At 44.6% G+C, this 24,694-nt stretch overlaps 1 protein-coding gene across 1 annotated transcript in view; it reads right to left on the bottom strand.

Moving 5' to 3' along the window:
- The window catches only part of GRIN2B (glutamate ionotropic receptor NMDA type subunit 2B), a 167,908-nt gene extending 146,746 nt beyond the window's left edge, over positions 1-21,162 (bottom strand). The window contains exon 1 of the mRNA XM_041481571.1: positions 20,752-21,162. Coding sequence (XP_041337505.1) covers positions 20,752-21,162 — 411 coding nt within the window. The remainder of the gene's footprint in view (positions 1-20,751) is intronic.
- Between the last annotated feature and the right edge of the window lie 3,532 nt (positions 21,163-24,694).

Here is a 24,694-nt window from a genome sequence, read left to right as displayed (position 1 = left end):
TAATTATATTTCCTACTTTGTTCACTGTAGTTGACTGTTTTGGCAGTCATCCTGTAGCAGTAATCCACACATAAAGAGTCATCTTGCATTTTTCAATCCAATTTAAAGGGAATTGTTTCTCAAGTAAAGCAAGAGGGTGAAAATGTTCCCCTCTGGCAAAAATTTCAAGCACTTTGGTATTACATGTGAGAATTTTACCTACCTGTCTTATTCATTGTTGCATTTTACAAGCACTAATTTAAATTCTTTGCACTTCTAGGAAGGCCTGAGACTTTCTTCATGTGCTTTTTTGCTTAGTCCTCCTGTACTTCTCTCAGACATTCAGAAAGAGAACTTCAGTTCCCTCTTTCCAGATGATGCTCAGAGCACCAAGTGCTCTCGTTTCATTCTTATTTTCTTCTGGGGCTATTTGTTCATTCTAGAACAGGGGAAAGGATGCCATAGAAATTAAGGCAAGAGTGCATTATGAGGCAAGGGAATCATTATTTATTCTTGCCATCAGCTCATACATTTGGTTTGATTTACACCAGTTGCCCCAAAGTTTCCTTCTGATTTTTCTCTGAAATACCCAGAAGCCTTTAATAATGGCATTTACATGTATAATGTAGCATTATTAATGTTAAACAAAGCCTTTGAAGTCTCCTCCATTCTGCACACCCCATACCATTTCAGAACAAATTACTTTCACAGTAACCTCTGCCAGGTACAAACACACACACACACACTCCACTGCTATTTTATTAATTTCAGATACTTTTTCCTTTTTCCCACACATTTTCAATCCTAATAGTCTATAATCTACAAAAGCAGCAAAAGAATGAAGGAGCCAGAAACAGTACGGTCAGGGCAGACAAAACGAGGTGACTAGAGATTCAACCTTTAAATCCAACAGGATTTATCAGACAGGACAAGCACCTGAAATAATAGAATAGCAGTACAAGAAAGAAAAGTTTCAGGATATCTTAGAACAATTAGAAGAAGAGAGTACTGAAAGTTCAGGAGTGAGAATTGTTGTTTGGGAAGCATCCTGCCTCCCATCCCAGCACATCTTGTGTTTTCAGCCAGCTTACACCACCAAAACCTGCACATCATCTGAGGAAGCTTCAGACACATCTGTTGCAAATAAAGGACCTCTGAGGAGCTTTGTTATTTTTTTTTTAATTGTTGTTTTAATGGGCTTTTCCATCTTCCAGACATGCAATGATTCAGGCGTCAGTTGTTTCTACAAGATCTCTGCTGCATCCATCCCTGTGACCCAGCTGCTGCTCTGCTCAGCAAGCCAAACTCACTCCAAGGCCTGTCCCACACTTTGTTCTCTGCTACTGGGGCCTGTTTGAGCATCCCTGTGCAGCTGGGCAGGCGGGCTGCAGGCAAACCCAGGACATTCCTACAGCAGTTACTCTGCGTGCTGCAGCTTTCCGGGGATATGGTAACTACTCCCAGGCACTAAAATTCCACCTGCTCAGCACTGCAGCCCAAAATCTTGCTGTATGCTTCCTAGAGGAATACAGGAAAGGGACAAAAACCTAATAGATCAATGTCAATTGAAAAAAAACTGAAATCAGATGGGGAAAAAAAGTGTCATAAAGAGCTTTTGTATCATACAAGCAATCCTAGAAATCTCCTGCATCTTACACTCATGGATCATCTCTGGGGCATCCCAATGTCACTTCATGGCACTCCACTGAAACATTGGCAGGACAGGGTTTGAAGGATCCCCTCACAACAAGACCATCACCAGCAGTAGATCTGCTTAGCTGTAGCTGACTCAAGGCTCTTTCTCCAACACTCTACCACCTTGCTATTGAATTTTTTTTCCTGCTGTCCAAAGACCTACCATGGCCTTCCGTGACACCACCCGGCACTACCAAGGACAGATTAGCTCCATCCTCTTCATAACTACCTTTCAATCAGGGATGGATACCTGCATCTCTTACCCACATCTCAGAGGGCAGAGCCAAAAACAGTCCCTCAGGACAGCACAGGGCATGTTTTGTCTGTGTCAGGGCCAGCTCAGTTAGATACTGCAAGTAATTCCCACAGCCTACAGATCTTCTCATTTCCAGTGGAGAGTCTCTGTGAAATACCTTCCCACAGAGAGATGCAGAAGAGGCAAAAAAAGGTATGAGGATGGATGACACAACTGGAAAAGTCCTCCTGATAGTCAACTAAATAAGTTATTGTTCTCCTGAAGAAAACTGATAGTAAGGACTTCTAAGGTCAGGGGCTGGATAGAGAAGGTGAAGAATTAATAACTGTTAGGCTATTTTTTTTTCCTGTCAAAGAATGAGGGGACATCAAAATGAGAATACCACGGAGCAAGTTTCCATCAAAGAACTTCTTCACCCTATGAGCAGTTAAATGATGAAACTTCTTTGTCTCTTGGATGCTAAAAACATGCCTGGGTCCACAAATGCCAAGAATTTGTATGTTGGTAAGGGTATGGAAGAAAAACCCACCAAGCACTACTAAACACAAAGACACACTGATTATCTTAGAGACTTCCAAGTGATAACTCATGGGATGTTTGGAGAATATTCTGAGGAAGTATCTCTAATTGATCCTCTATCAATTGCTGTTGGATGCAAAATAGTCAAAAAATGGACTAAATTACATTTGGATATAAACAAGTTTACACGTCATTACAAAAAAAGGTTTCTAAAATAACATTTAACATTACTGGACAATTTTTAAGTCTATCAGGACAGTGCAGCAAAGTTCCTACCACTATCAGTCAAACCAATATACAAGTTCAGTCGCCTCTTTTTATTTAAACACTGCATCATTAAACAGAAAGAAGGCTTTTGGCTTCCTGGAGAAAAGGCAGGACATTAACATTGTCCCATGGCAGCCAAACACGCAGAGCACCTGGGTTTGAGCCCAAGGACTTCAGCCATGGAACATCACTCTGCTTTGCTCTTCACTTCACAGCCAACTGCCCCCAGCTTCAAAACATCTTTTATGAAAAACAGCAATGCTGTACCATGGCTAGGACAGAACATGCTCTGAGGCCAATCACTTTCCCAACCTACATTTGTACCTTCATCTCTGTTCCAAACACTCACAACTATTTTCGTCCTCCCTTGATTTTCTACCCTCTGCTATACGTAAAACTTCCAAAATAATCCACAGGGTTAAAAACAGGTCTTGGGATAGTAGCCCATTTGGCATGGGGAAGAAAGAACAAGGAAACCTCATCACCTTTTCATTTCTGCCCTGATGGGTAGAAGATGCTGGATTGTACTGCTCTGCCACGTATCACCTCACACTGTCAGGATGACACTCCTCTGGGACAGTGGATCTGCTCCCAGTTCCTGACAATACTCAGCCACCCAGACCAGCCTGATATGGGCATGCCTCAATTTCTGCAAATTTCTAGTGCTGCCTGCGCCAGCTCTTTTCCTACTCCCTTGGGTCAGATGCATAGCCCAGGGAAGACAGTTTGGCTGGGGGCATCCATGTGTCAGACTACTCCCAGCTGCCACAGGGGCCCTGGGAGTCTGTCAGCAGCCAGAATAAATTGAGGTGGGTCTGACTCATGCCAAATCCAAAGCCAGCAAGGAGAATATACAGGTGCAGAAGTGGTACAAAGCCAATTGCCTGCTTCAGCACACTGTCACATACCAGGTACAGCTCAGTGTATCCAGAGGACAAGATCCAGCAACCACAATTCCCCAGTGAGACAAATTACTCCTACGGCCCTCCAGCTGCAGGTGCCTGCCCCATGGAGGAGAGGACCCTGGGGAGCCAAGGCTGTCCGACATATCTGTGCATGCTAGCACATTTACATTCACCCTAGGTTTATTACACTAGCTTTTCTAGTCCTAAGATATATTTTAAGCTAAGCAGCTCTCACCTCAGCACCCAGCTCCACGCAGCCCTGGCAGCAGCCAGGCAGAGATGAGGCAATGGTGTGCTAAGCAGGGAATGAACACACCACGGTCACACGCTGCTGTCCCCTGCTAACCTCACCACCTTTACACCTTCCTGCCCCTCCTCGCCCTGATCCTGATTCTGCAGCAGGTTCATTGTGGAGCACAAAGTTGGTCCATGCCAAGCTGGCACAGGCTTCAGAGGAATTAATTTAGACAGGTAAAGTCTGATCCCTTTCAAGGAGCGTGCGAAAGAAGAGGCAGCGCTCAGCACTTTAGACATCAAGGGAGAGTAAGAGAGAAAGAGATGAGAGAAAGCCTCGCATAGAAAAGGCAGCAGGAAAAATGTCCTAATTTGGAGAGACAGGGCTCATTGCCATGGCAACCCAGAATCGCCCCAGAGCGGCCAAATACGACTTTATATGTAGTGTTAAATGATTCAACTATTAAGAGAAAATACTAAGGGGAAAAAAATAATGGGACTGTGGAAGGGAAAGTATTTGGCAACAAAGAGCTTTCCTCTGGGGTACTCTGGAAACAGAAGTGAACCTTTTGAGTCTTAAGTTGTATTTTTTTCCCCCATCCTTAGGTGCAGACATTTTTGTGCATTTGCTTGTTTGGGGAGAATGAGTCACTCCTTACTGCCTGCACTGCCTTCCCTCCCCAGCCTGGTGCTCATCAGCAGTGGGGCCAGATCCTGCCTACTGGGCAACAGAGGGAGGAAAGGCAACTGGAATCCCTGTTCCTTTCTTACTGTGCACTACCAAAACCTCCCAGGACAAGGCAGAAACTGGCAACACATGGCAAATCACATGGGGACACTGCAGGATGGCAGCACATCTCACCAAAGAAGCAGCAACATGATACAGGGTGGCAGTGACCACCAGGAGCTCCAGCCTCTGGTCCATAGCCTTGAGAAAGCACATACGGGATGTTTTTAAGAGATCTGGGATTGCTGAGCACATCTGGCCATGGGCTAAGTGAGAGAAGCAGCAGGAGTGATATGCTCACTGTAAGTCACACAATGCACATACTGCTGGCTGAGAGAGGAAGATGAATCTCTGCAGCTGTCAATTAATCATCTGATCTCACCCTCAGCCCTTTCTCTCTGCTTTAGTCTATGAATTACTTTGAATATCTTAACAAATTTCCTTATCCCACACCCTGGCCTCCTTCCACCCTCACGCTTGGGATACCCTTCCTCTGCACTGCTGCCCTTTGTCCAACACCCATATTCAGCAGATCTTCCCATCTCTTTTCTTACCCCTGGCACAGTTCTGTTACATTTTCTCAGTCTTTATGAGAGGTCCCACCAAGTCTGCAGGGGCTACACCTCACAGGGTGCGGGTACATGGAGGTGGACCACTATGAAGAATAGCGAGACCAGGTGAGTGGCAAGGAAAATATTTTATCTTCTGGAGGTTACCTTCTTGTAACTGAAGGTACTAATCCCAGTGGATGAGTTCCCAGAGGACCATCCCCTACAGATTCCTAAGTGCAAAGCAATAAATTGATTGTCAAGGCAAGATGCTCATCACTCATGTCTAACCTACTCATGTCACCTCATGTCCCTATCCAATTTATTCATCAAATACAGCAAAACATTTGGCCAAAAGGATTCCTTGAAAGCAGAGATGGATTCAGTGTTGAGGACAGGACATGCTTCTGCGTGAGCATGGTTACACAGAGACACAGCCACATTTCTCCTAGGTGCTGTTACCCATTCTTATACTAAACCATTTCTTCTTGGCCACAGAAACCTAAATAAGCCAAGCAAGATAATCCCCTCCCTAGTATTTTAGTCTAGACTAGACCAGGAGAGGGAAAAATGGAAAAACTAAACTCACTCCACTATTACCAAAAAAAAAAAAAAAAAAAAAAAAGCCTTCAATGTATGATTCAAGAGATTTGTGTATTGTGTAGCAGCAGAACGGCATGAGCTGCTGGCTGGCTTCTGGCTCTCTGGCAGCACAAAATGCTTCCCCACAGCTTGTACTGTGAATTACTGAGTTTTATTATAAGCACATCTCAAGACATAGAGCAACAGACTGCAGGACCAGTATAGTGACCACTGAGTGACATTGTCAGACAAAAACGTGGTCCTAAGCACAGCAAACAAATATCACTCACAACCTCTCTTTCTCCTCCCAGTGGTCAGTATCACAGCATGGTTTTTGCCAGCCTCTGGTGAAAAAGCAGCCAGCCACACTTCAGTTTATAACAATTAAGCAGTTGAAACCTCAAATCCACATGTGCACATAAAATCTTCCAAGGCTGATCAGACAAGGGCAGAGGGATGAAACAGAGAGAATGGCTGGGACAAGTCCTGGTGAAGATGAGCCCTGCGGTCTCACAGCAGGACATGGAGACAGAAAAGGTTAATGGCAGCATGGCTCATTGGGGGAAAATGGACCATGGGCACCAGCACAGCCTGGTGAGATTTCCAGCCATTCCCAAAATGAAGCTGTTCCACCATCTGCAGGCAAGCACACTTTGGCATTAAACATTTTGCATGAAGGCCTATTTAATGGAGCACAAAGTGACTTATTAAATCCAAATTAAAGAACCAATTGACTATCAAAAAAAATTAAATCTCTGGGTAGGTAATGGCCGTGTCAAACATTTGGATGTGCCTAAAACACATCAAAACTAACCTCACAGTTATAAACAAAATAGAAGCTGGCCACATGGGTTTGGGGAGTCTCTCAGATGACCAAAACTAACCGAAAGAGATGGCTGACTGGCTCATCCTCTGCCCAGCTCCACCTTATCTCCCTCCACTTCAGCAGAGCTGTCCCCTGAAGACACACATACTCCAAAACTTTGTCAGTCCCATTACAGACCATTTCAATAGCCAGGCTGCAGCTGCAGAGATTAGCCTGGAGAGCCATGGAGGACTACCTGTTCAGAGGTACAGCCCAAGTTTGCTGGGCACTTCCCTGCCCTGCATTTCATCTCATTATACCATTCAGATCTCCCCAACTCTCCCATTCCCAGGATTTCAGCCCATTCAGCACACTCCCTCATTTAGATCAAGGCATCCATCCTCCCTTATTTTCATCACCAGGCTGACCCCTCCTCAGCCCACCCGAGGCACACAGTGATTAGAGTATGCCTTGATCTTCAGCGCCAGGTGAGGAACTCAAACCACCAGTTTTCTGTAGGCTTGCCACAAGGCTAAGAATAAAGCTAGTCAGAAAGCTCAGCCAGTCAAAAGGAAGAAAAAAAGTGGGGCAGAAAACAGATGTCTGCTTGACAGTTATGAAGGAAAAAAGGCACAATTCACATTTTAAGTGCAAGTTTTAAGTCTGCATTGAGAATACAGTTAAAGGCACATGTTTTTCCCTTCCACAGAGGATACTAACGGAATAATCCAATTACTGCTGCTGTCATCAGGCTAATTTCTTTTCTCGGGAGGTCGGTCGTGGGACAGAAATATTAAAATCTCCAATCCTGGCGCCACGTTCCCCTTCTAAAGCTCACCGACAGGAGCATGCGACACTGAGCAAGCGCGTGTTGGTGACCGTGCCTCCCTCGCTGCCGCAGCCCAGCGTGAGTCACAGAGCGCACACATGTGCGCCCCGTGCGAGGCCGGCACCGCCCGGCCCCGATGCCCGCAGCGGTGTGTGCTCGGGACACGCTATGTGCGGCACGGGACACCTTGTGTGTGCTCGGGACACCCACCCTGTGTGCGCTCGGGACACGCCGTGTGTGTTTGGGACACGCCGCGTGCGCTCGGGACACTCGTGCCGAAAGCTCAGCTCCTGAGACGCCCCGGTGCAGCACCGTGCCCAACTTCTGCGTGCGTTTTTAGCTTGTTTCCTTCAGGAAACAAGACTGTTGCAAACCTGGGGAGTGTGTGTTTGTCACGCCTTCCAGTAACTCCTGGACCTGGTGACCAATTTCCACCTGATTTGACAAAGGGGCAGAGGACTCAAGGAGAATTAATTTCTTGGAGTGCTCTACAAAATACAGCCTGCAACTGCTTGCAGTCCCAAAGCCTTGGTCTGACCTCGCAGCAGCGTGTATGATTCACCCACTCCCAGTCAAAGGCTCGCTAGGCAATCAAATGGACTTCATCCTGAGCTGGCAGCATGCCTGTGGTGAACAGCCCCTCTACACAGAAGCCTCGGGCCACCACAGTACAGCTCTCTCATAACTGTGCCAGCCAGTGACTATAAAAGGCGCAGTGGAAACTGGGAGAAAAACAATAGGAGATCTGGGGAGAATGGTATTTTTCAGGGAGGAGGTGTAGACCGGTCCTGAAAAATTGAAGCTGCTGCGGGTGCACGCACTTATTTGGACTGGTCATCTCCTAGTTGATACAAGGCAGTGGGTGAAGAAATGAGATCCTTTTAATGCCCTTGGTCTTCACCACTGGGGAAAGGATGAGTCTAGCTCTTCTGAAATATATTCACTCAGCTCAAGTTCTCACCTCTGTGGACCCTCTGGTGTCTACCATGGACTAAGCTCACATTATAGCCTTAGTATATGATTCAGTTAAAGAGTCAATTAACTGTGAGATGTGAATCCAGTGAAAACAGGATTCATTCATTTGGGAGCTGACAAAATTACTTGTTCCATTGCCATTCCGCTCGCTGTCTTCTCAACAAGCTGTTCCAATGTAAGGTCATAAAATCCACTTTCAAGTGTGTCAAATAAGGGGAAAAATAAATAAAAGCCTCTAGTGTGCATTTACAAAAGCAATGAGGGAGGGACTCAGAGTGTCCATTCAGAGATACAACATGAAAGTCTCAAATTTCAGAAGATGGAGACACCCAGCATTTTCTCAAATGTAAGCTGCTTTAACCTGTCTCATGTTGGATGTTGAAAAAAAAGAAAGACCTATATTCACTGTTCACACTTAAAACACTCCAGCCTACTTCTTTGATTGCCATCGCTTCCTGGGAGGTGGGCAGAGCCCATTCAGATACCAGGTGTCCTGCGCCTTGCAGCTTGGCAGCCGGAGCCGCGTGGAAAAGGCGCTCCACTCCACCAGCCTCGGTGCCACCTGTTCCCAACCCTCCCGCCGCCCACCCAGCCCTGCCGTGGCGAGGAACAGTCTGAACCTGGCCCACAGCCCAGGCCGTGAAGGAGCCCAAATGGAGCCAGGCAATTTGGAGACATGGAAAGCAGGCACTTCTGAGAGATGCTTTCCCCATACACCGTTATCTGAAAAATACCCCACTATCCAACAAGAGCCTCTCTCTCCACTTCCCAAGCAACTGTCTCCTCTGTTAAGGATTCACTGACCCCTCCTTTTTATCTACAGTGCAGTCAGAGAAGAATCTTTTTCATTACATTTCTCCTGAGCTCACAAGGTGGTTTGTGGGGCTTTTTTCAACAGTCTCTGGTAGATAACTAAAAGGTATTGGTAACCATCTGCTCGGTGCATGCCCTGAAGGAAAGCATGTACTCTCCTTGCTCAAACTCCTTCCATACTGCACCAGAAAGCGGACATTCTCTGCTCTTCACAAGTCTTTGTGAACTGGAAGCGATGGAAACACTTCATTTCCCATGACAGGAGTCTCAGCAAGAAGAAGCCATCCCCTTCAGAGAGAAAGCTCATTTACCTAAAGAGGGTCAGGACCCACACATGGCCACCTGCAAGAAAGAACATTCCTGGCAACGATTTTATCTCACACTCTAACCCCACACAGGGTGCATGACCTCTGCCTTCTGATCTGGCAGGCTTAAATAGAAGTTAAGAAAACAAAACCATGCCAGATCTCTGACCTTTGATAAATGTGAAGTGCTGGTTAATGCAGCACACCAAATATTGAATCTTCAGCTTGAGTAGGCTTGTGTTGGAGGTAGCCCCTGTCACTGGGAGCCATGAACCATCACTGTACACCACTTCCTTGGGGGCAGCTCTGCCCCAGCTGAGGTGACACCACACACTGCCCCAGGCCAAGCCCCTGAGAGATCAGCAGCCTCATCCCTTAGCCCAGGGGAGTGACCAGCAACATGCAGGGCTGTAAAAAATCATTCCCCAAGCTTTGCCTCCCCTTACCCACTCAACCACGACATGGATGCTAGTCTGCATGTTCGGCTGTGGTGAGAGGATCAGTGGCTTGTCAAGCTGGTGATGTGGAGAACGGTATTAACTGAGTAATTAAATCATTTCTGTAATTACTCTCACACAGCTATAAATAATGTAAGCCCACACATTCTCTCTGGAAGCCACAATAGCAAGAGAAGAGAGAGTGAGGGATGCTAATTAAAAAGAAGAAATAATAATAATACTTTACATTTATACAGCACTCTGCATTTTCAAAGCACAGTGCAAACAAGAATTAAGAAATGGGTAGAGTGACAGACAGGAGAGGGTGAGAGGAAGGGAAGCAGGAGAAGGGAGAAGATAGGAACGAGGATAGGTACAGAGCAGGATTTGAGACCCAGCAGGGCTGCTAACTTGGTGTGTGGTCAGCCCAGCCCCGTGGCAGGGCCACTCACCGCCCAGCTCAGTACTGCTGCAGGAGCAGGGGGGCAAGGACAGAGCTCTGCCTCTGCAGAAAGCGAGTGAGCCGAGGCGGGAGCAGGGACACAGCGCTGCGCTGCAGGACTCGCACATGGAGGAGCTGGCAGCTCCATCATGGAGCTGATCCCCTCCAGCACAGAGGCCTGACAGTGACTGTGCTGGCCCCAAGCTGTGAGAGCCTTGCCCCCTCCTTGCAGGAGCTTTTCCCCCTACCCATTTCCCCCTGCCCTGGAACAGGGCGTGCTGGCTGAAAGAGTGCACAGCCAAGCCAGCCCCAGGCACACTTTGGAAGAACCGCTGGCCTTGCCCCAGCAGGGAGCACTGATGCCACTGTCCCAGTCACCCTGCAGAGTCATTTCTGACTTCCTCTGTGGCTCAGGGCAGAATGGGAAGCGAATATTTCTGCCCAGCTGGAAGGAAGCAGCACACTCAAGGAAGGCATCGCTGCCCAATCCCACTGTCCTGTGCCCTGCCCTGGCCCAGATCTGTCTTCTCAACTACACAGTTCCCACCTGACAGGTTTTCCACTCCCATTTCATGCTCTTCATCCCATGTGTTCAGCAGTTCTGCCACCCCCTGTGCTCCCTGGCTGTTGCTCCCACAGCCAGCAAGGAAGCATAACCTGAGCAGGTTTCTCTTTTCCTCTCTGCATTTTCCCATCCACCATCTCCTGCTTCCTACCTTTATCCAGTCCCCCTGCCCATTCTCCATGTATCAGGATGTCTTCCATACTCTACTCACCCTCAATAGTGGCTCCTCAGAATACCCTGCATGGCTCCCACCCCACCCACATTTCTGCCCAGATTCCCTGCTGCACAGCACATTCCTGCTTCCTGGATCCCACCAGGATCCCACAGGAGACCTCCAGCTCCAGCACAGCCTGTGCAGCCCCCAGGGCCAGGTGCAGTTTTGAAGCACAGTTTGCAAGGTCAAGTTCTTTGCAAGAGACGTGGAAAACATCTAAAAAGACTCCATGCACATCTGCAGTTCCTTACACGTATAACAAGGCCAAACTTGGAGCAGCCAAGCAGTGGTAGCCAAAGCACATCTCTGGTTACAAGTCCTTCCTTGCAAGACACCCCTGCTCCAGACCTGAGAACATGTGGTGGTCAGGCAGAAACTTTGGAGGAAAATGTGACAGCACTTGTGATATAGATAAATCACATATTGTCCTGTGCCACATTTTCAGACAGAGATGTTTTATTTCCCAAATAAATATCTAATTAAATCAATCAGCTTGAGGCATACACCTGGCATAGGAAACTTTGCTCAAACAGTCATAGTCTGGCAAAATTACAAGAAACCCCCAAGAGAATTTTATAATGGGGAATGCTGACCAAGCTTACAAGAGATTGGTACTATCAGCTCTGCATAAAATGAGTTCTCCAGCATGATGCAGCTATTCAGCCATCATCTCTAATGGGGGTTAAAGCTTCTCCTCCTGGAGTCCAGATTTTCATCTCAAGCATTGTATTTACTTTGGTTAGAAAAATCCAGTAATTGTTTCCTAGTAATTATGTCACCTTTGCCTTTTATAGAGCTCAAACTTCACAAAAACATTGTTATGGTCTTCTTGTAAAGGGCAAATTGCTGTAGACAGCAATTGAGCAAGTGTCTTAGAGTCATGCTTTTGTAGCAGAGCTGCAGTGAGGACTAGGGTCTATTAGAACTGCTGGATTCTGTTGGCACCTTTTAGATCCAATCTCCTCACTGCATGTACCTGCCTCCTTTACTTTTTTGCCCACTCACCCTTGGACTCTCCACATCCTTCATTTCTGTCTTCCCCCTTCCTCTGAAACCTACATTTATTGTTATTATCAGGAACCTCACAGATACACAGCTAAAAGCTATTGCCAAGCACAGAGAAAAATTGCTTCTACAGAGCCTTTAAGATATTTTTTTTTCTTACTCTCAGAACTTACTCTTTTTTTTCCCTTAATTTTTTCCCCATGATCCTAGGTTCAGGGAATGTTTTCCTATCTGTCTTTCATCTTCTTTATCCTTTTTCTCCTCTGCTTCATTTATATAGCATCTTCTCCAGCACTCATTTCAGTCCTATTTGAAAACAGCTGAAGAAACATGGTTTCCATATTCTTCTATAAGAAGTCTGGAGTACTTCCTAAGTCAGTGTCTGAGCCTTTTTCTTGATACACATATATATCAATTAATATGATCATTTGATGTATCATAATACATCATTTAATATATTTCCCTAACTTTATCCTGTCATCCCTATGTCTGCTTCTGACAGCTACACTAAGCATTTTTTTCTCCAATCTTAGTCTGCCTCTATTCATTGAGTATATAAATCACACCCTGACTCATTGTTCAACCAATCTACAGCACACACATACAGCTGTTTAACTCTTTCTTCATATATCAGCCCTTCCAGACCGTTATCAGACTACAGTTATGTCTTCTTCTTTACCCTGTTTTTTCCAGCCTCTGTATACATAATTCCCTTAGCTTCCTTCATAATCCATCCCCTCCAAACTTGGCTAATGAGGCAAATAAAAGGCAAAGAGAATAAGAGATTCCCTGGAAAGAATTGTTTCTCTCTGTCCTGCGGTTACTGGGGAATGACACGCAGATCTAAAGCAGCAGCATCGGGCAATTTCACACTCGGTGTTTTCAATTTCATTTTGAGACCAGTTTAGGGTAGGGACAAATTTGAGTGTAATTAATTTAGATTTTGTGAGACAAGTTACTGCTTGGGGTTGTAATAAAGGACTGCCTGTCCAGATTGAAGAAACTAATCTCCTTGTCCAGCTGGGGATGGCACAAATTGATTTAAGACATTTTTGTTGGGTTTTTTGTTTTGAAGAGAGGGATTGTGATAAAGATTATAAATAACTACTGGCCAGAGCTCATCAAGCTTCCAGATTTTCTTCAGGTAAGTGCTTACAGATTTGGACATGTACCTAATTATCATTAGTGTGAAAATCAAGGTACAAATTATACTACCCCAGTACCCCTTAAGAATAAAATTACTAACCTAAATAAGTTCCCACAACAATTACCAAAAAGATATTAACTCATTTGTAAAAATAAAACCTAAAAAAAAATTCCCTCAAAAATTAAAAGTAGCCCATATAACATTAAGCAACTCACTATAATAACACCTAGTGTTAAAAAAAAAAACCTTAATCCAACAATGCCCAGGTCTAAGCTGGGTGGAAATCAATGTTTTCCTCACAGAGAGTTCAACAGTTCTATTTCCAGGTAGACAGTGGCAACATCACATTTAAGCAATAGGAGTGACAAGGTTAATTCACCTTTTCTTTACCTCAGGTGGGTTGCAGAAGTTGCATGCAGAGCTGAGGAAGGAAAGGTCTTCTGTCCCTCAAAAGAAAACATCACTACAACAACAGAAGAAAACTAACACACTGTACTCCTGGAGGAAAAATCCTATGACCCGAAACAAAACAGCTTATAAATAGCTGCAGAAGGCTGATGGGAAGGAATCAGACTTCATTTTTGCTTGACATTTGTTGTCTGAGAGAACTCCTGCTAAAGGAAAGCAGCCACACCTCTGTGTGGCCATCCTGTCGCTCGGCACTGCCCCTGCCCAGAAGCGTCCCAGGGCACCTCGGCAGGGCATGAGCCTCACCAGGGCACCAGGCTTCCTCCTTCCCAGTTCTCTGACACCCAAACTCAGGTAACACCGTCAAGCATCAGGTGTCCAAGGCTCAAGGCAAACATGAAGTGCATCCAGTATCAATTACCAGGAGGGAAAAAGCAATAGGGATATTTTACGGAAAGTTACACTGCCGTAAGAATTGTTTTCTTTATTTCATAAAGAGGATTTCTTGTTGCTTTTAAGTGATAAATCAAAAAGAAAGAAATCAACTCCACATTTTTTTTCCTGTGACTCCTGAAAACAATGCCCCAGAAAAAAGTGGAGGCCTTGAAATTAAGTTCCTCCCAAGAAAATTGGGGATGAACTTGAGAAAAGCCTTAAAAAAAAAAAAAAAAAAAAAACACAAAAAGCACACTATTTTAATAGGATAATTAATAAAATAAATTATACATTTCTTTGAAAAGTCATATTTTCATTGGAATAATACTAATGAGAGTACTTGAGCTCTTCCTTAGAAAATAAGAGTTCACATTCAAGGACTTAATGGCACTGGGGAAGGGTTAGACCTCTCAAAAGTTCATTTCCAGGTTTCATAATATCTGAGGGGTTTTAAGTGCTGTAATTTATCTGTAAAGTAATAAAAATAGTTCTAGGGAAATCCTCAGGTGTTAAACTTTCACAAATATGCTGCCCATATTCTCTCTCTTTATATGAATAAAAGAAAATGTTATTTTGTACGGGTTGATTAGACACAGATGTAAACATAAATTACAGACCCACCTGGCTTTTTATTACATGTGTATACAAGGGAAAAACAACACTGGCATACAACACTGGCTTTTATTTTCTATGTCTGTGTGACTTACCTTTTATACTTCTTCCCCAACCTTTGCAGCAGACTTGTAATTTGAGAATACATTATATTTTGTTTGTTATTTGTGAGCTACAGAGAGCTTTATTTTGGCAGCAAAAGGAAACAACAGAGTACTAAAAGCAAAATAAGTGTATTAATCATGTCCTTAATAAAATTATTAAGAGCTTGGAGAGAAACTGCTGATTTCTTTTTTATTTTTTTAAAATCAAACTCATCTTTGCTAATCACTAGATAAGTTTAAGAAACATTTAAACTATTACTATCATCAAATGCAGTTTCAGAGAAAGGAAAAACACTTTGTGAAATTACATGAACTGCATATAAATTTGTTTTGCAGGAAAAAGGGATAGAAATCTTTCAATGTCTGCAGATCACAATGTGCCTTCTTCCCCCCCTTCTAAGCAGCATTTTGTTTGGAATTTATTTTACTTGAATTTATATAATCCATTCAAAGGGAACCTTAACTCTTTTTTTAATTTTTTTTTTACTGAATTTCCTTCACACAAGGGCTTGAAAAACTTCAGATGTCATCCCTAATGGAAATGAAACAGATTTACACCCAAAAAATGAGGTTTTCATTCCCTCTGCATCCCTTTTACTTAACCTTTGAAAACCTGAGAGTGAAAGTGCTTTCCTTTTAATTACAGATGTTCTGCTTTTAGCAGCACTGTCCCAGTGTCTTTGACTTTGTCCTGGTTTCAGTGTGTATCTAGGTGCTCAGCTTATCCAACTAGTTTTGGCTTCCCTGTACCTGCAGCATCACTTTGCTGCACTCTGGCCAACAGCTGCTCTCCTTCCCTGGTGCTTTACTCCCACTGTCCAACTTTGGACTTCCTTTCCACCAAAATACCAAAGAAATGACAGCTGCAGCAGCATGGCCCAAACACAGAGTGATCACAGCAACCTTTGGCACTGAAGGAGAGAGACAACGTGTCTTGGAAATTTTACCGAAAACCAAAATAAAGGGCACAGGGATTTATGAAGTGGGGACACAAAGGCAGAGAAAACATCACGGCTTTGGTATAATCAGAAAAAAGAACAGGCTAGTGGAGGGAGTGAGAGAAAAGCCAGCTCCACACTGTGTGAAAAAAAAGGAAGGAGAATCTGGCCTAGAACAGATTTAAAATTTCAGGTTCGTTTTATGCAGCTTTTACACCAATTGTATTACTGGCACAGCTGAGTAATAGATCACTCTTTCCCACCGTTTTATTTCCATCAGCATGCTGATGCATACTGCGTGTATCCCTGTGTGGGCAAGCCCTGGAGAGAACAGCAAGGGATGCAGAGACAGAGGAGACTGATTTTCACCTGGGAAAACATAACCATCCTCTTCCTCCAAGACTTTTTTCCTCTTCTGTCTGTGCACCACTGTGTTACTATAAAGCTGCACAGGACAAGAAGCTCTGGCAAAATAATGTGACTGTTGAGAAGTAATGAGGAACAGTTCCAGCAAAAATGATGGCCATCAGCTGTGCTGTAAGAGAACCCAAATCATTTTCTGTTCTTAGCTTTTCTGCATTCATTATCACCAAGTTGTCTTTTTCCGTTCTTTTAAAACAAATAAATAGTCTATCATTACAAAATGGACCAGTCAGGCAAATGGTGTGGTCATAGTTTTGTAAATCAGAACAACAATTTACTCTTCCCTTGAGATACCTATAAATATACATTCGTAAATGTTATTTCCTTTTTTTTTTTTTTTTTTTTTTTTTTTGTGATTGCTCCTTTATCTCCTAGCTCTGGGCAGAACTGATTTTAGGTAATATGGAAATGAAAACGAAGAAAAACCTAGTTCAGATTTACAGTTTCAGGTCTTCAGCCCAAGATAGTGGTTTGTGGTTATCTGAATTGAAGTTTGGTTTGCAGTCTTGAAGATTTACTTTCACCAATAGTCTCCTAACACAGGGCATCCTCATACAATTTAATTTCTGCTTTCAAAACAAGTGGGGAGAAACCATAAATTATTTTCAATGCTGGAAGGCCAGCAGATATGCTCTCTGGTCAGATGTGCATTGCAGTCCTCTAGACAATATAAACTAATGCTTAAAATCAGGAAACACAAAGCTGTTCAAAGTCAGGTCATTGCAGCAACATCAGGCAAACTGAAGGGACCAGCAAGCTTCCACGAGCAAAGTTTCTGGACCACAGAAACCTAATTCTGCAGGTGGTGCACATTTCTCTCCTCTCCATCTCATCTATTTTGGATTACACACAGATCACCAGTGATCAGTGCTATTGCCTTTCTAATCACAGGTCCTGGTGAGATGATGCTATTGCCCTAGTCCTTTTCAGGAATCAGCAACAAAATAAGGTGCTTTCTTACAGAGCTGGAGCAGTGTGAGCACTCTTCTACCCTGTCCCAGAGCTACAGCCTTGCTCCTCTGAGAGGAACTAATGTGGGGTCTGTTGGACCCCCTTAGCCATCACTGCCAGGCCACCCAGCCCCAACAAAAGGACTGCTGCACTTCACTCCGTTTGGAGTCACTGCTGGCAGGCTCATCCAGCTCTAGGGACTGAACTGGCTGTGACAGAACTCTCACTCGGCAAAGCGGCCTCTCCAGAGCTCGAGTGAGGCACATTGTGTGTCTCTGCTCCACCGTTTTCCTGGAACTAAACCCAGACCGCAGTGTGCGCACAGATCATCTGGGCACATTCTTCTTACGCCAGATTAGTCAGAAATTAAATGTAACACTCTGTAACAGGCACACAGGTGGAATTAGAGCCACAAGCACCAAGGAGTGAAAACAGCAAAAACATGTAAATTCCCGTATACTTATTTTTCAGAGGAAAAAGGCAAAATACAGGGAAAATAAACTATATTAACATTATTTACAAAATCTAATCAAATACAATATTAAAGAATGTGAGTTTGAAAAAATCAGGAAAAAAGGATGTTACACTTTTATCAACATACCTCCACCTGCTATGTCACACCTAGGGCAGGGTTCATGGCATTTAACTTGAGACATCATGAACACGTTGAGGTACAGCCTTCTTCAGTAACCAGTGGGGAGACACAGGACTATCTCATGAGCATTTCACTGCACCCTGAATTGGGTGGGGTGAATTGTCCTCAGCTGGTGTCTCCATTACCACTGATGCCTAGACCTCCAGCTGCTGGGTAGCAAACTTCTAGATGAATATTAACTGAGATAAAGCCAGCTTATAGGGCACATTATACAATATTTCTGTCTTTATATACAGGACAAAAGAAAATTCAGGCTAGAAACCCTAATTTTTTTTTTCTTTTTGCCTGCCCTTTTGTGCCTCAATTTACCAGCTGCATGGTACATTACAAAGCCCTTTTTACACATGACCCACATTTCCTAACAGAACACTTACTAAACCCTCACTGAAGGTGAAACAGAATTGCGCATGCTGCTCCAGGAAAGGTGGTTTGACTGGGGAGGTTTTTTTTTGCATTAAACTCCAGTGAAGAGGGGCTTATCTGTCACACCAAGACATTCATGGTTTCTAGCATTCCTTAGGTTTGCATTGGCACTACTGATCACAAACACATGGGGAGCTTAACAAAGCTGTAAGTGCAGATCTGAACCTGTGAAATGCTGAGCAAGTTCAATCACAGCTGACTGCTGTGGGCGTTGAGGGGATGCTGAAAGTAGCATTCCATGCTTGCAGGATCAAACCTCAGCCACACAACTCATCTGCAAAGAATATGACTAAGAGTCATTAAAAGCAAAGCCTCTGTCAAGGCCCTCAATGGAAAGTAAATTGCTGAAGGACTTACCAGGTTGACTTCAGTATTTTTAGTAGAATTTCAGTGTATTTACACTCTACCATATTTTAATTTAATTCATCAAATAAATATTATCCATTAAAGATTACACACCTGTGGATCAGAAGTTGTAAAGGTCAGCCTTTTCAAATTATTTTTCAAAGAAACCTTGGCCTTTCTTAAAACTGCAGATCTTTGTACATAACCTGCAAACCTCCTGTCTGCAAAACTACCAAAAAAAAAAAAAAAAAAAAGAAAAAGAAAAAGATTGGTAAAATAGAAGTCTCCATTCATAAGGCTTCCACCTTTGAGCTCCCTGTGGGCTGCCTGCCTGCCTGCCAGAACGCTCTTTAGAAGCGAGCCAGTGGGGTACGCAGGGCAGTGGCAGGAGATGCTGCCTTCCCAAGGAGAGACTAGGGACAGGTAGAAAGAAAAATCTTTTCAAAGTTCAACAGGCCAAATTTCTCTTTGAATTGCAGCGGCGTAAATCTGATCTAATCCTGCCACAGGCAGCGGGGCCGTGCTGGATTTGCACTGCAGGAATCTGAAATCAGAATTTGGCCTGCCATGTTCAAAGTCACAAGGACTTTTACCAGTGCTCAGGAGGTCTTCTGTCAGTAACTCTTACACTTGTTCAAAGATGTAAGATGTCCCCCCAAGTGTGAAATGCAGCACTTGAGCACTGCTTCCAACCCTCCTTTGCACAGACATAGATAACCATGCAACACTGCAGGCAGGAGAGCATCAAGATGCAGCATTGCTGCCTGCCTGGCCTCCGAAGCTGAAAAGCTTCACTGTGGGTAGAATGGGGCAGTGGGACTTCAGCACACGTGCAACTATTCAAGGAGTGAGAGAAAAAAGGCCCGTGATTATTCAGTGACTATGTCAGTTTAAAGGGCAATAGGAGAAAAGAACACTGCATACTAACCGTGTGTTATTTGGCAACTGAACGGTTGGTCAAAAAGTGAGAAAATAATTTGTTAGCACCTTCAAAAGCCTGCACTGGATTATTTACTTGCAAGGTAAATAAAAGAGAATGTGCCTGGATTTCTCATCTCACTAGATCTCTTTCTGAGGAGAAGCTGCCATAGTGGCCAGGTCAGTTCTCACCCTTCATTCAATTAGGCCTGATTCTGCTTAGTTAAATGTCTCAGACTCACTTGAGAGCCATCTGTGAAAGAAAAAGACTGTCAGCTTGTGTCCCTGTTTAGTTCTTTGGGATACACAAAGAATGGTCAAGAGGGTCTTCTCAATAAAAGCCTTGGCCTTGACTGTCTGGCTTCAAGCCTGCAGGAAAAGGGACAGCCAGCTTCTCTCACATGTTCCCACTGGCCAGCAGCAGCCCCAAGACCACTGTTAGCCACACTATCTGGCCAAATGCACATTCAGGTGTGAATTGCTGCATGTCCTGTTTGTGAAAGGTGGAAGACTTGTATCAGGTCCGCCTGCACCCCATGGAGGCTTCACTGAGAGTTATCAGCTGGCCAAAGATGCTACTCCCCCTCTGCATCTTGCCCTGTTCAAAAGCAGTAGCAGGATGGCTTGTTTGTGTAGTAATTCTTTAAAGACTGGCTAGGGCCTGGGAAAACAATGAAATGTCTGTGACACAAAGGAATAAAGTAGTGCACTAGAAAAAAGAAAGATTTAGCTGGACTGGTTCAGACTGGTTAGTCACTTCAGCTAACACCTATTTAACTTCAGGAGCTAATGAACACTTTTTAGAGAGGATAGCTTTATTAAAGATTCAATTATATTCCAATTAAGATGTAAGAGCTGTATTAAGCATCCCTGAAAATACCACAATGTCCTCCAGCTACATGCAGGAAAAAACCCAGGCTATGATCCCTGGCTCTTCTAAAGTAAAACACAAGGAAAAATAAAACCTTTAAAAAAATTACAATTGTCAGGGGCTCTTTACCCTTCTTAAAGAAGAAGAAAAGGGCTGATTCTTTTGTGGGTCTCTTCTACCTGCTTCTTTCCCTCCTCAGTTTTTCTCTGTTGCAGATAATTCCACATGATTAATAGGCTCTTCTCAGTAGTGCTACACACAGTTAGCTCTTTTAATCTGTCTTTGAATCTGAAGCTGCCTAATCCCCCAAGCCTTTGGCCCCATGAGACACCACCTGAGGATCACAGAATAAGATACCTCTCTTTGTTTTAAGTTTGGATCCACAGGTCTGCAATAGAAGGAAGCTCATTTAAATTTACCTTATCTGCCATGATCATAGAGGAGCCTCCATGGATGCCCAGGATGGGAGTGAGGGTCTGGGCAGAGATGAAGTCCAGGATCTGGGCAATGGCTTCCTGGTCTGTGTCATCAGCGAATACCACCCCTTGGATCTTCCGGTCAGACATGAGGTCACAGATGCGGGTGATGATGCTCTTGGGATCTGTCTCGTTCATGGCCACCAGCTCCACCCGAGGCACCACTGAGAGGTGGTGGAAGTCATCTTTCTCGTGGGCATCTTTGATGGCCACTTCGTCCGAGGTCCCCACCAGGATGACCGCAATGCCAATGCTCGGGTGGCTTTTCTGGGCATGGGCCCCGCTCCCTGTTGTTGCGAGGACTGCCAGCACCAGCCAAAACCTTGGAGAGTAGCACTCCACCCTGGGCCTCATCTTCAGCTCTTACACTCCCTGAGCGAGGAAGAAAAAAGGGGGAAAGTAAAACAAAGTGATTAATTGACAAGTCAATCACGCACTCAGCCTTCAAGGTAGATCCACTGATCATGCTCAGCCACTAGCTCTCCTCCCAAGGATCCTTCTAGTCTGATGTCGAGCCCTTTGGCTACATTCAGGCTCTGTTAAAGTTGGGGGGTCAGGCCAGTTCAGCCCCCTGCTCCAGTCTGGCATCACTTAAGAGAACAGCTGTCAGCAGAAGATGGGATCATGTCATCTCTCAGGTCCTGTGTCACTTTGAGACCCAAGTCAAAAGTGACAGAGAATTGTCCTTTGACAGCTGATCAGCTGTCTTTGTGAAATTAATTGCTTATGTCAAGCCCATGTCAGAGTGCTCACCCTCAACACAAAGGAATGACTGGTGCTTGCGATCAGTTTGGACTTGTGCTGGAGGTACAGGCAGGGAGACTGAGGACACCAGGCAGATGGGGACTCCCTTTTCCTTTCTCAGCACAGTCCCTCCAGAATAAAGTGAGGACAAATGGGTAAGGTCACTGGATGTATATGTATGTGTGTATCCATTGCACACACCATCAGGACACACGCAGCTCCAGTGTGTAGTACAGTCAACTATATGCTTTCCACCAATACAGGATTCTTTTTTTAAAAAAATAAGAAGAAAAACAGGAATACAAAATTTCCCAGCTGTCATGGCCAAAACTGGATCAGGATCCTCCAAGTCCATATGACAGCTGTGTTTGCACAGAAGTAGAAATGCCAACAGAGCTTACAGTGGTTCACCCTCAGCTACTACAGCCAGGCATGCCACATTAATCTTCCCCCTGAGCATGTCCACTTTATTTTGTAATCACAACAGTAGAGATGAAGAAAACCTGATGAGGTCATCTCTCCAGCCCCTGCCTGAGTGGGACAGCTCCCTGTGGGACTGTTCCTTGCTCTTTCTTTATTCAGTCCCGCTTTAATAATAGTTCACATTTCCACAGCGCTTTTCATCCTCAAGGCACTCTACAAACACTAATGAACTAATTCTTACAGCACCCATGCAGTGTAAATATCAGAGACAACAGAACAGTGTCCCCCCATCTGCCCACCACACCTGTTGGAGCTAGCACTGCTTGGTGTGCCCACCGAGAGTCACACTGATATCCCAAGGAGATTTCAGGCATTTCAAACTAAAGAAGATTTTCCCTCAAACAACAGGTCCTACTTAGCTACTCATGCCCAGAATTCTGTTCTTCAGCAACCCGGCACATTTGAAATAAATACACCAGCCCTGCACTGCTTTGTGCTACACCTCTGGTCTTGGGTGTCCAAGAATGGGACCCTTCCATTCTGTTCATTGCTACACATGCCTCTGTCAAACTAACAGAAAGTCACAGCAGTAGGGACAATGCTGGCAAAACTTTGTGGAAGCAGGAAGTCCAAAAACAACCCTAGATGACACCAGCGCACAGGGAAAAGGCCCAAGAGGCCCCATCTTGCCCTGCCCAGGAGAACACACAGGCTCAACACCTGCTCCCTCATTGTTATGCTAAGCAGAGAGGATGTATCCTGCATTGAGATTACCAGATAAATAAGCAGATAATAAAATAGATAATAAATATGCACCGGAGAAACCAAATCCACTTAAGAAGCTGAAAGGGACTGCGGGTGTGAAGCACCAATCGATTCTGAGCTCTCTGAAGGATTCACTTTCTGAGAGATGCTCACAAGGAGAACCAAGAGACTTTGAGAGTTTGGCAAAATGAACAGTTAACTTCATTCCAGTATGACTGTTATCCTCCAATTACGAGTCACTAAATTAGATTCCTTCACAGTGAAACGCAGTCCCCATTTCTGCAATGCTTTATTAACTTTAATGCACTCTATACGCTCTCTGTCTCTCACTCTCTTGCTCACTCACTTAAATGCTATATTTGTTCTCTTAAAATATGTCTCCTGCAGTCCCTCTGCATCGACTCATACAGTGTATTATGGTTGGTTAGGCAATGGCTAGTTGTGATGCCCAGGGAGGAGAGTGTAGGTTTTTCCCAGCCCCTTTCCCACCAGGAATAATGTACAGGGCCTTCCAACCCAGGGCTCAGGATAGCATTCAAGAAGGAGCTATACAGGCAGTCATGGCAGCTGTCAGCCTTCATGCCCAAGCACATGCTTCTTCCAGTTTGAAAAATGGCAGCGAAGAAACCTATTCCCTACTCTTCACCTGCATTAAAGCCAATAAATCTCTAGTATCTACCTCCAAGCAGGAGAAGAGAGCCTAGATCCTGAAGAGCACTTAGGTGCCAATCTGTTGGGTGTCTGTGCCCCACTCAGGCAGATTTTTCCATTCAATACAAGATGGAGTTATCTGCACAGTGCCAGATCCTCAGGCTTTGGCCAGATATGCAGGGAGCAGCCAGGGCTAGGAAGAAGCTCATTCCAAGAGGAGGTTCTCTGTGGCTCAGTAGCCAACCTGCCATCTCCAATTCGGATCCTCAGCCACAAGCCCTCTCTGGATCAGGCAGAGCAATGCTTGGGTACCCTGTGTTGTACCAGCCAAGAAATCTTTCTCTCCATCTCTCACTCACACATAACACATCTGTCATGCTCACAATGTTTTTCAGGTGCTCCATGGTCAGTCTGTGTGACAGACAGCAGAATTCTTCTAAGGGAAAAGCAGGTACCAGGTCCAGGCTGGGCTCCCTCATAGGATAGGAGCTGGGGATATGATAAGGCAGAACATCAATAAATCACACCCAACCCAGGGCTGAGTGTGGTTTTCACCATTTAGCTCCCACAAGGCAGCGTAGGGGTGAGCTGCTCAAAGACTAAATCAGGGATGCTTATGGTGTTACAATCCCTTTCCTCCTTGGGGCTGACTTGTGTTCACATCAGTAGTCACACAGCTGCCCACATGCACGTGCTGGCTGTTAGAGGAAGGAACAGAAAGGACATCCCAACACCAACCTTGCCTCATGTTCCTCCTCTGGTCTGGCTCACTGCAGGCCCCTTTAGTAGAGACAAGGCAGGTGTGAACCACCACAGACTTACTATCAGATCAAGGGGACCCCAGAACTACTGCGAAAATGTGTTTCTGCATACAGAGCAACAAGTTTCGTCCGTGATTTCCGCAGTGTTCAAGTGCAAACATTCAAGGTACTCAATTAAGAGAGCACTGGAGGCAGCATACAGACCTCCTTCTACGTGTGTTCCTGTTTCCAGTGAAAAGGGGGATGGAGAAATTCACACACAAATAAATTCAAAAGCACCTGACAAGGCTACAGCTGTAAAACAGGGCATTTACCCTTTGTTGTTTCAAGAAATTTTAATAATTTTACAGTATAATTTCACCAGTCAAGAATGTTTATAAAAACATGCAGGTATATTTTATTACCAAGTATTTTACATGAGGAGATTTTCCTTTAGAGGTGGTGTGGGGCAGCACAGTGTTTGAAGTATTTTCTGTGATTATGGCACTCCAAAACAATTTAGTAAATCCCAAACTCCAGACTGGTACGTAAATCCTTTACAC

This window comes from Pyrgilauda ruficollis, unplaced genomic scaffold (assembly GCF_017590135.1).
Source record: "Pyrgilauda ruficollis isolate IOZ18807 unplaced genomic scaffold, ASM1759013v1 scaffold56, whole genome shotgun sequence".
Classification (NCBI taxonomy): Eukaryota; Metazoa; Chordata; class Aves; order Passeriformes; family Passeridae; genus Pyrgilauda; species Pyrgilauda ruficollis.
The sequence above is the reverse complement of the archived record's forward strand: the minus strand, read 5'-3'. Positions and strand labels throughout refer to the sequence as shown.